Source organism: Uloborus diversus, chromosome 7, assembly GCF_026930045.1.
Source record: "Uloborus diversus isolate 005 chromosome 7, Udiv.v.3.1, whole genome shotgun sequence".
NCBI classification, from domain to species: Eukaryota; Metazoa; Arthropoda; class Arachnida; order Araneae; family Uloboridae; genus Uloborus; species Uloborus diversus.
This window is the reverse complement of record NC_072737.1, coordinates 94,701,391-94,714,337: the sequence shown is the minus strand read 5'-3', so window position 1 is coordinate 94,714,337 and position 12,947 is coordinate 94,701,391. Positions and strand designations below refer to the sequence as shown.

Genomic DNA, 12,947 nt, shown 5'->3' with positions numbered 1-12,947 from the left:
TCTCTGTGTGTGTGTGTCAGAAGCGCGAAAGTTATGGGAGGAACAGTAGAAGCAACCAAAAGGGTTGGGCGTCTACTTGCAATGAAATCTTCACCCGATGTGTTTCTATGCCGTTTTCATCCTCAGCATAGAAATCCCAGATTTATAGCCAACATTTATCATCAAAACGCTCTTATCACAAAATCAATCTCACGTTGCAGGAATGGGCATGCTGGCAGCCTTCTATCCAGACGACAGAGAGCGGGGGAATGCGATGGCCATCGCTCTGGGGGGCCTGGCCCTGGGTGTGATGATTGGGCCCCCTTTCGGTGGCATCATGTACGAGTTCGTGGGCCGTGCTGCTCCTTTTCTCATCCTCGCATTCATATCTTTGTTCGATGGAAGTAAGCAGATTCATTTCCCTTTTGCATTAAACTATGGGTGGTTCAAACATACATGTAAACAAAAAAAAAGTATCTCCTAGATAACAGGACACCCCTCAATATTTTTAGGCTTGTGGATAGTAATATACTGGAAGAATTTTAGCTTCTTATTCCAACTGAAAGAAGGCGCTCAACCCCCTCCCTCAAACTTCATAAGTGTGGGGAGGGGATTAATAAAATACATTGAACTGTAAAAACAATGCTACATATTATACTATACACTAGTAATATGCTTATACATTGCAATAAAATAATTATTTACAAAAAAAAAAAGTTGCGGAAGTTAAATGTTTCAAAATTTGTGGCATTTTCTATGCTACGGCTAATGCTAAATTAAGGGGTCATTGCGCAATCTCTCTTAAAATGTGAAGAAGAAGCTAAAACTTTTACAGCATAATACTATTAGCAAGTCTAAAAAATAGGGGTGTCCTGGACTCTAGCCGAAAAAAAGTTTTTTTTTTTTTTTTTTTTTGAACCACCCTACTATACACCCAAACCTGTTTTTATGCGGTCTTTTTTTTTTTTTTTTTTATGCGATTTTTTTTTTTTTTTTTTTTTTTTGTGCGAAATATTAAGATTTCAATCAGATTGGGATTTAATTGACGAAATTATTTTTAAAACGAGTGCGAGGTAGTATCTTCAAGTGACGACATAGGCACCCCGATGGGAAGTCACTGTGACCTCCCGAAAATTTCCTTATTCGGGAAATTTCCTCCGACTACTCAGCAAAAATTATCATCACTTGGTTTGTTTTGATTTAGTTTAAATATTACAGTTTTGTAAGTGTTTTGGTTATTTGCAAGTGTTTTGTAAGTGTTTGGTAAAAATAATTTTTTTTACTGTGTTGCGAAAACAACTTTTTAAAGCTACTCGTGAAGTTTTGAACAATTTTTTTATGTGATTTTTTTTATGCGGTCCCTAACCACCGCATAAAAACAGGTATGGCTGTACTTCGTCTGTATTATTTTCAGCCTTTATTCATTTATTAATTTATTTTGTGATGACAAAAAATAGCCTATAAAAGTTTAGATTAGACCACTATACAACTAACTAAAGGTGTCAATACGTAACATTCTTACTTTCTTTCTGTATCTAATATTGATAAAAATATTGAATTGGTGAAATTGTTTCAATTTTGGCCGTTTGGCACGTTTTGAGGTGTGCTGAATCCATTTTGATCTATCATTTTTATTTCACTTGATAGGTATATTTTACACACTCAAATTAAACTTTAATTTCGGAGAAAATTTATTTTAATTAAACGTTTATAGTTTTTCTCTCGTACTTTTGTTAACTTACATATATAAAAAGAAATAGTACTTGCATTTAGAATGTTCCTGTTAAAAAAATATTGTTTGGAATTTATTGACGCATGATGCCGAAGAATTTAAAAGAATGAATTTGATATTATTTTCATATTGAATTGATTTTTTTTCTCACACAAGTCATAATTTGCTCTAAAAAACTGATTTGACTCTTATCAAGTTATAATTCAAATCATTTGGCGCCTAAGACGATTGAGTGAGAAAAATAGCTGCTGTTGGATAACCGTTGTTGACATACGGGTTAGAGTGATTGGTTTTGTAGTTAAGTAGCAAAGTATATTGGTTTAGTTCTGGTCGAACTTCTTGTTCAGCCAACGAATGTTGAATAAATGATTATCTTTTGACTCTTGTTTCCGTCTAATTTTTAGTTTTATTTCTTGCCTGGTGAAAAGCACTTTTCTTTCCATCCTTTTGTTTACAATCGGAAGAGTTTTTTCTTTTTTTTTTTAACGCTGAATGTACTCTTACAGTCTGTTTAAGGACTTTCAAATAAACTATAGTTGAGATAAGCCTAACCCGGCAGCATTGTGAAGACTACGAAGATACTAATTACAGCATTACGACGCAGCCAAGTTAGCCTTTCCCTAACTATAATACAGTAAAAGTATGAAAGAAATCCCCTGCTCCAGTGCAACATCTGCACGATTCAACAGAATATTCAAACGAAAATGAAATTTAAAATACTGTTTCTACAATACAACTACGATAATCTTGGTTTCTTCAAGATGTTCGCCATAAATATGTTCATCATATAAAAATAATACAATAGTGGTTTACCCTACTTTTTGTCGACAGTTAAAATGTATCAAAAAGTTAAGTGGAAACTAAAAAACAGAGAGAAAGTAAATTTCGTGTCGGTGAAACGTAGGTGTCACCAAAATAACAACACTAATAATAATCATGATAACAACAACAACAACAACAACAACAACAATAATAATAATAATAATAATAATAATAATAATAATAATAATAATAATAATAATAATAATAATAATAATAATAATAATAATAATAATAACAATAGTAATTATAATAATAATTATGATAACAATAATAACAACAATAATTATAATTATAATAATACTTATAATAATAGTAATTATGATAACAATAATAACAACAACAATGATAATAAAAACAACAATAATAGATGACTTAACAACTCTAGTACCAATAACATAGTTTACTTAGTGGCAATATAGTTGTAATGACATTAATTTCAGAAGCAAGGTTCGTAAAACCTCAAATTAAGTACGGTATATTGACTAAACTAAACGCGTAATATGATCTGTATTCACGGAAAGAAAAACTTCATGACCAATACTAAAGGGATATTTATGTATGTTTAAACATTGTTGAAGTCAGTGAGATATCCATAAACCATTCCTTGGTTTTCAACAAACCGGCCTTGCAAAAAAAAATGTAAATAACTAATATTTTTCTTTCTTTCTTTTTTTTTTTTTTTTTAGTAACGTCGGCTAAATATAAATTTCACCCGAAAGCCATCTGTAGTTACGCGCAAGATGAATTTCCCGAACTTAAAGGAGCTGGTATTTGCAAATTTTAATGAGTAGCGAGGATCATTGAAATATCCATCAACCATTCCCTGCTACTGGTTGTCATGGCTTTACGGATTAATTGGAAAGGTTCCAGTTTATGAGAGAGCAGGAGAAGAATATATATTCACGCAGAGAACTATGCCCGGAATTCTTCATTCGAAGGCGGCAAAATAGGGTCGGCGCGAGCGAGAATTTTTCCTCACTGTCGGCTTTGGATGGTAATAAAAGTAAAATAAAAGTTGATATTTAGAAGACGACAGAAGACCATAATACGGCTCGGTATAGGAAAGAAAATTTTATTAGGAGATCACAGCTGAAAATTGTGGAGTAGAGCTGTTCTGGTAAAATAATTGGAGAAATTATCATACATGATCTATTTTTTACTTTAGCAAGAAAAAACTGATAAATGATATTATTTGCATCAAAACTAGAAATTATGCCCATACCTTGGAAATACGTTAATTTGTCGAATTTCATCTATTTATTTAATAGTATTGCTCTTATGTTCATGCTATACATAATGTTATACCCATGTCCGAAGTCGAATGTTAAGTTTTAAATCATTTATTCTCTAAAATCTAAAAATAAGTCTGTAGCTTCAGTAAAAAAAACTTCATTCAGTTTTATATTTATTTATATTTATCACCGAGAAAGAAATCGTCCCGAATCACGAAAAATAAAGATTATCACTACAGTTGTAATAAACTTGGAAGTCCAAACTAATTTCGTCAGCGCAGGGAAATTCGTTCTTTTGATTGGTATATATATTTCAAATGTGCACGTATTTTTTTGATCCCAAAGTTTCGAAAGAATGCTAATTTGGATTTTAAGAAATATCTTTGGCAAATAAAGTCCTACAAAAGATTAGACCAGGCTTTACGGAATCCTTGAAATATTTCAAATTGTTTTATTCTTTGTTCGACCCCTATCTCCTGGCTATTCTTGCGGAGATTTTAACGGAAAATATTTAAATTTAATTAATCTTTCACGTTATGCATTTAAGCTGATTATGACTTACGCAGACGATGACAAAATTCAACGCCCTTTGTTGCGACTGGCGCCTAAAACAAGACTGCGCCGGTTTCCGTTTCTATCGATATTACACCTAGTTTTTTCTGAATTCTCGCCAATATTTAAAAGACAGATTGATTACGTCACCCCATTTATCACACTAGCACCAAAAATTGACCAGATCCGTTTTTTCTGAGGTCCACCTGCATAACAAATTTTGTCCAAATCCTTGTTTTACTTCTTTAGATATAACAGACACGAACAAGGAGGGAATATAATAGATTGCTCCACTTCTCTTGTGGTTATTCGCCACACACATCCAAACTTTATGCTTTATTTTTAGTAAAGAAAACGAGACTTATAAATGGTTTTATTTCAGTGAAGCTCTGTCATTGAGATTTTTCGAATTATAAAAAATGATCAAGTTTTTAAAATGATAAAATTTCAAATATGAAAATGGTTTTTATCTTTTCTTTTACCTTCAGTTCAGTTTCAGGTCAGTTTTAGTTACATGATATTGGTTAATAACTGAAACTGATTTAAATGTACAAATTACAATGAAAATAGCAGAAAACTCTCGAGTTATAAAAATACTTTTTAATTAAATAAGTCTTTGCATTTCCTGACATTTCTCCAAATAAGTAAAGAAACATCGTTTACAAAACTTCTCCCATTTTTTGAATTTTTGTCGACTATAATGATTTAATTTTATGCTACTATAACACTTGCACAGTATTCATTAGATGACTGTGCCCTTGTAAAAGTCTTCTAGTGGATTTTCGATTATAATGTATCCATAATTAAGTGTTTCTCTTGTTGCAGTTCTGCAGCTAATGGTACTACAGCCCAAAGTGACGAAAGAAGAACAAGAAGGGGCTTCTATATTCACACTTATTCGCGATCCGTACATTCTAATTGCAGCCGGTAAGTAGATCAGCAGAAATGCACCGTGCTTGATTTTACCTGAAATGTATGCTGAAAAAAAATAAATTACAATTAATTGATTAATAATTTGATTGTAATTTGAAAAAAGTAGCCCTCTTTATCATGCAGGTAAACTTCGGGATTTAAAGGAACTTAAACGCACTGTTTGGAAAATTTCCGCCCAACAACTATTCCCAATTTGTCATTCAAAGGCTGGTTACATATGCATATATATATACACTAAATAGCAAAAACATTCTGACCACCTAGTCAGCACCGTGTCTGTGAACAGTCTATATTTTTGGCAGTCTGTACCTTGGGCGTTCAAAACAGAAGCAACTCGCTTTGACATGGATGCTACAAGTTCTTGACAGGGGACTGGAGATGGGTTGCCTTGTGATTGGAGCGTTGCTTTGTTGCAAGACTCTATTTACAGTTGTGAATATGGACGACATGTAAGGGTGCGACTGATTCGTAATTATTATCAGGCAGTCCGCAGCTTTCATGACGTGATCTACCACAATTACGAATCCCAGAGCCGCCCTCAAGAATGTTTCTCAATGCATAATACTACCATCACTAACCTGTGCATAATCTACTGTACATCAGGGGAGGAAGGGAGGAACTGTTCACTGGGAACGACGTACCCTGATACGATCGTGGAAGAATCGATAAATCCAAATAAGCAACTCTCTCCCTCCTATCCATGGTCCACTCTCTACGTTCCCAGGCTCCCTGTAGGCATATTTACGTGGTTCTCAACGTTTTGATTACTGATTGCCATTTGTTACCCTTCTGAGTCCTAGGAGGACCACATACGACAGAAATAACATTTCCACAACAATTATATTAGAGCAAATGAGATGAATCCGTAAGTTTTCTTAAATAGGTTTAATTACAACTATTAATATGACCTAAATCAATTTCATTGGATCACAGGTTGAGAATTACTGGCACAGTTAATGACGTTGGGTCAACAGAGACACTCAAGTGGGGGACTGTTGTACCATAGCCAATAGTGTCCGCTTTACACTGGGTTTTAGAAACACTTGCACCTGATCCTGCATTGTATTTGGCTGTCTAGTGAGCTAAAACGATGAATCGTAGAATGAAGTAGCGACAAGACCGCCATCTTGGGGCTAAACAATGCTTCCTTCCAATGTCTGCTAAGGTGAAGTAGCATGTTTTGCGTCTTGATTGTGTTTTCTTATCAACTCTATGTTAATTCACAATCAAGAAGGACCACAATCAAAAAGCAAAACACGCTACTGCATTATAACAGATACAGGAAAAAAACGGATTTTATCCCCAAGATGGTGGATGTATCGCTACTAAATCTACGATCTAGAGCTTTAAACTGAGTTACTGTCTGGCATCGAATCAGACTTAGCTTTACCAAGCGGAACAATCTCCGGTGACTTTTTTCTTTGACACGAGGGCATCCTGCACCTTGGTGATAGCTGCTTAGTTCACCGTCATTTTTCCACATTTTATAAATACTAGCAATGACAGATGTTAAACGACACACCAGTCGTGCATTTTCGACGATACTCGTCCTGATTTTTCGAAACATTACAGTCATCAAATTCACTTACATCAGCTGACTTTCTTATCACTAGCAAAAGCACAAGAGCTACAATAATTCTTACTTTCTTTAGCATCATTTACATATATTTGTACCTCAGAGCCAGAAAGACGTATGTCATATTATGTTAATTTTACAGGAGAGAGGAAAAATATTTTTCTGGAGAATGCAAAGGAAGAACGTGCGCTCTTTTAATCCCGGTAAAAATTGAAAAGGATTTTTTTTGAGCAATCATGTTGCTTATTGTTCTCACTTGACTGTTTTTGGCGTCCTATGATTTTATTCCCACCCCCCGCCCCCCTCTGCAGCAACGCCGTCGACCACCCCTCCCGATGCTGCTCCTTTAGCAAAATAATCTCCAGGTTGCGTCCATATCCTACACACGCACACGTATACATACACACATCAACACACACATACCCACACACTCAAGCATGCACGCAGACACCTACACACACACACCCACACACTCATGCATGCACGCAGACGCCTACACACACACACATACCCACACACTCATGCATGCACGCAGACACCTACACACACACACCTACACACACATACACGCCTACACACACATACCCACATAAGCATACACGCCTACACACACACACACACTCGTGATTGCGAAAAACATGATTTGAATTCAAAATGTCAAAATTAATTTTTTTTTTAAAGAATTAGATTCATATGGCTCGATGCGGAATAGGCTGCTACATATAATGCACTAATTTTTGGACTTACGCCAGTCTGACTCTGAGGTACAGATGTTTCCCAGTTAATCACGTGTCCTCTACGTCATTTAGCGAGTTCATTAAAAAATGCGAGAGTAGTCATTATTGTTTTACTCTTTAGTGTATACTCTTGTCATGGCCATGGATTTGGATATATGCGTACAACCGTGATATGAAAAAAACTTTATGCAATTTTTTTAACTACATCTAGGTAACTAAGATGAGCTATTATACAAAATTTGCTTTAATTTTGTGACTGGGACACTTAATGCACCGTTAGCATTAAAAGGATTGAAGTAATTGATGTAATAGAAAGATTTTAAGCAAGAGCGAATTCATGCAACCGCTACTGAACACAGGGTCCGATGAAAAAAGAAAGTTTAAAATATTTTAAAAATTAGCTAAAATCTTTTCAAATATTAACATTTTGACGAAATGTATTCTTTGGTAGCAGCGTTATTGAATCGTTCATGGGATCATGTTAGCAGTGAAAAGGTATCTGTAGAAAGCTCATACTTTAAAACAGTTAAAGTGCAGGCCATTTTTGGACCTGTAAACAAAAAAAGAAAAGCATATCTCAAAAAGTTATAAGCTCCGTTGTAATATGAAAAGTCAGTTAAAGGCAAATAAAAGGGTAAACTGGGAAAATAGCCTAGGTTCAATTTTCATACAAAGAGAAGATGCAAGTTTACTTACAAATGAAACAACAATTAATTTCAAATTATTTTTGAAAAAATATTATTCTATTACAAATGTTATATATTAGTTAAACTTAACATTTGTGTTAGTAAATTAATAGAGAAGAACAAAGATTTTATTAAAAAGTGGTCATAAGTCGTTTCTCCAGTCGACCATTTAAATATCATTAATTCTTTTTTTAACACCTCAAAACATTTTTTTCTTGCTGATAAGTTATTTAGCAATCGATGTAAGAATGGTTCTGAAGTCTAGTGATACACTTATGATAAAGCCTGCTCTTACCTTCCTACAGCCATACCTTCTGCGTAATGTAGTTTACGAACTGTCCCGTAAAGTTCGCAAAATTGCATAAGGCTAAATTAGAATGTTTTTTGGGACGTTTCATAGTAGATTGTAAATTATAGTTATTTTTCAGATTTAATTTGGCACAGTTTAGGCAAAAAAAAAAAAAAAAAATTACATAAAACGGTAATAATGAAACCGCAGCGACATGGCATATTTTTGCTACCATTTGGGGCAAGCATGATGAAAATAGAACTAAATTGACTATATTGGTGAAATTAGGTGGGATTCTCACAGATCACGTGTTAAACTATTGTCGAGATTTCTAGTGGCAAATTCTGTGAAACCATTTTCGCATCGGTTCGTCGCACCACAGTAATCGGCAATTAATTAAATTACGAGATATTTAGAACTGCAAAGGATTGCCATGGAAATGTGATCAGAAATGCCCGATAACAACAATTGTGTGAGCAGAATTGTTGTAAAAATTAGTGAAGATAAAACATCAAAAATTAATTTTAAATAAAAAATTTCAGAAATATAATTTCTTGTGCATCATACCCAGTTTCTCTATTACTTTTGTTATTTCTATCATGTGTGTAATGTGTAGAATTTCCGTTTATTGCATTTGTAAAATAGGACAAGCGACAGGGAGTGACTTTTGGATCAAAATTTTTGTTTCTCATAGCTAAAATTGAAATAAACAAGACAATGGATTACATCATTTGAAGAAAAACATAACCGGCTTTAGGCTTTAGTATTGCAGAATATAAAATGTATAATTCCTTTGAAAAAGTATGCAAATATTTTTATAAATTGAAAATTGGCCTACTGGAAAATTCACATAATGTGTCATATCACATTCTTCTCTCGAGCCCTTCAATTTAATTTCGAAGTATAAAATAAAAAAATAGACGTCCTTTGTATAGCCCGGTACTTCTAAAATACGGTTTCGATATTACACGGTACGAAACTTGAATTTAGTACTTCATGGTTTTGATAAAACTCGAATGTTATGTTTCTAAAGATGGAATTTTATTTTTGTTTAATACACTCCGCTAATGGTTGATAACTCTAATAAGTTTTTACTACTTTGTTTTTATGAAACTTGGCTTCGATATAACACGGTACACATTCCTTGATTAACATTATTTCTAAGTTTCATATAACACGGTTTCGATATAACACGATACATCTTAACCTGATTTTTCTGATACACATACATAGTTAGTATTAAAAATAAGTAATAATGGTTTTTTTTAAGTCTTGTATAACACGGTTTCGATACTACACGGAACGAATTAACCGTGTTATACGAGGGACATTTGTATATTAGTTTGTCCCTTATCCAACGCTGAAATAAATCCAGCTTAATAATGTGCTTAAGTACTTAAGCTTCCTTTGCTTCTACTCTTCGTTTAATTACTTAGTTTAATCATTTGGTATTTTTTATTTTTTATTAATTGACTTTTTTGCCTTTTATTTCTTAATTTTGTTGACGTGCAGACTATAATTAGTTTTGGCTTTCAATGTTAGTTCCAAAGAATACGTCAGTAGTTTTACTTTTTCTGTTTTAGAGGCATACATATGAGGAATACATACGAGTTGGTAGAAAAGCATAAAAAGTGACCTTTATATTAATAAGACAAAGGTATATTCATAAAACAAAAGTTAAGTCGAAATTCGGTCATTTGGGATTTTAATTACGAAGACGCTAATTGTCAATTTCCCTTACCTTTGCAGCATTTACAGATGGAAGCAATTATCAGACTAACGTTAAAGAATTTCCCTCTGAGGAAATCAATATTTTTCCGTTTTCTGCTGCTAAATTCTTGCATAACGGCTTTTGATCTAGATTCTACTAGATTATTTAAGATGTCTGAAATCATTGAACAACTAGTACACACGCGGTGTTTATTTACTGAGTAAGAGCAAGTAGCCTAAAGTGGATCACTTGGGTCGTTTAAAATAAAAACCAGGAAAGTCCATTTTTTAAAAATTTTAAAGGAGAGTCAAAAAATAAATCCTTAAATAAATAAATAAACAAAAACATTCATTTGAACTTGACGTCCTGAATTCAATTTTTTTTTTTTTTTTTTTTGCAATCATGCGTTGCGATAGGACCTTACTCGTTGGGTTTCTTGTTTCTACAAATGTTATGGAGCGAACTGGTCCAGAAATTTGAGATTTTATAGAACAGGTAATGCGAAGCATATTTATAAAAAAAGAAATGGCGATTAAGATCCGGTAATAAAGATAAAAGTTTTATGTCCGACATCCAACAGTAAATTTATTATAAAAATTATTTACAGCGTGTAACTTTATGTATTTTTATTTCTTATCAATCTTAATACAGTAAACTCCCGATTATCCGCGGAATAGGGTGGTATGGTAACCGCGGATAAGCGAAAACCGCAGATAATCCGAGTAATAGTTAAAAAATGATACTACTGTATACAATAGCTAAAAAATATGAATAACACTCACAAAAACATTTAAATTTTTGTTAAAAACTTTGCTACATTCCATCTACCAACATTGAATGTAAAAATTATACATGTGTAAAAGCTATAAACGAGCAATAGCACAATCATAAGCTTAAAAATCATTTAATGGCCGTTAAAAAAAATATTGGAAAGACCCGCGGATAATCCGAGCCGCGGATAAACCGACCGCCGATAATCGGAAGTTTACTGTAGATAGGAATTCGTAATGTGGAAATTTTGTTCTTAGATGATGTTTTACTGTTTAAGTTTATCTATATAGGTTTTTTTCCCTGAAGAAACGTAGTTCTACACACAAAAAAACTCTTTCTTTAACGTTAAGTCTGCTTGAGATAAGCCCTGTAAAAACATGAATCAAATTAAACCGCAGACAATTTGTAGATACGGCGACCAAAATTTTGCTCTCGAAATAAATATTAAAAACAACCGTCATCATTTTTATCTGAAAAGATACATCAACTTTGATCTAGTGAGGATGATAAGCAATTCTTGATTGCTCAAAAAAGAAAAAAAAATTAATTTGAATTTTGACATCTTGAATTTAAATTATGTTTTTCGCAATCACGTGTTTTTTTTTGCGTGTGTGCAGGCATGTGTGTGTGTGTGGGTATGTGTGTGAGTGTGTGTAGGTTTGTGTCTGTGTGCAGGCGTGTGTGTGTCTGTAGGCGTGTGTTTGTGTCTGTGAGTGTGTATGTGAGCGTGTGTGTATGTGTGTGTCAGTGTGTGTATGTGTGTATGTGTGTGCCAGTGTGTGTGTAGGCATGAGTGTGTGTGTGTATGCACGTAGGATATGGACGCAACCTAGAGACGATTTTCGCTAGAGGAGCAGCATCGTGAAAGCCGGTCGACGGTGGTGCTGGCAGAGGGAGGCGGGGGGGGGGATAAAATCATAGCACGCCAAAAACAGTCAAGTGAGAACAATAAGCAATTGTGATTGCTCAATAAAAAATTCAGGCAGGGAAAACTACCTACTTTTGTCGCACGTAGGTAGCGTGCCATACAGTGTGCGACACCCAGCGTGCGCCGATCCCAAATTGACAAAATGGCAACTGGTTTTTCAAATTGTACTTTTGATTACTGTCATGTGTTTAGTGACACTCCCAAGGTTAAGACAAATCGATTGACGTAAGAATTACCAAAATTGGTCAAGGCGTTTAGCCTGTACAACGCCACATAGAAACGGACATACAAACATAGACTGATAAACACATTACCCTCCTTTGCGTCGCGCACGCGCAGTCGGGTAAAAAGAAAAGAAAAGAAATCGTGCTCTGTCCACTCAATTTTTCCATAAGACTTTTATTCGTTTGAAAAACGTTCGGTGTACGACGTAATGTTTTCTTTTTTAAATTAGTAGTTTTTTCCTAATTAATTTACAGATAAAAATAATTTGTATTGAGCTGTTTTTGAAGTAAATCGATGTATTATTATTATTATTATTCGATGTATTATTATTATTATTATTCGATGTATTATTATTATTATTACCAGCATCATCATCATCGTTATTATTATTATTGTTATTATTGTTATCATTATCATCATCATTATTATTATTATTGTTATTATTATTATCATTATCATCATCATCATTATTATTGTTATTATTATTATCATTATTATTATCATCATTATTATTGTTATTATTATTCTATTTCTCATTCAAATTCAACTAAATTCCTGTAGTTTTGTGCCGTATACTAGCCCGTACAAGCAAATTACTATAATAATATTGTTAATGTTATCCGTAAGTATTTACAGTCGTGATATGGTAAAAGCTTGGATTAAATTATTTATAAAGCAAAACTGGTTTTAGGTCGCAGTTTTCGACAATTTTTGAGAAGGATTCGTTTTAAATCAATTGGGCTTTGATAGTGAGCCTCACTTAATGTGCGATGA

At 33.7% G+C, this 12,947-nt stretch overlaps 1 protein-coding gene across 1 annotated transcript in view; it reads left to right on the top strand.

Annotated features, from left to right (window-relative positions):
- The window catches only part of LOC129226144 (synaptic vesicular amine transporter-like), a 78,553-nt gene that overhangs the window by 28,333 nt on the left and 37,273 nt on the right, over positions 1-12,947 (top strand). Inside the window, exons 6-7 of the mRNA XM_054860744.1 lie at positions 201-383; positions 5,143-5,244. Of these exons, the coding sequence (XP_054716719.1) occupies positions 201-383; positions 5,143-5,244 (285 nt within the window). The remainder of the gene's footprint in view (positions 1-200; positions 384-5,142; positions 5,245-12,947) is intronic.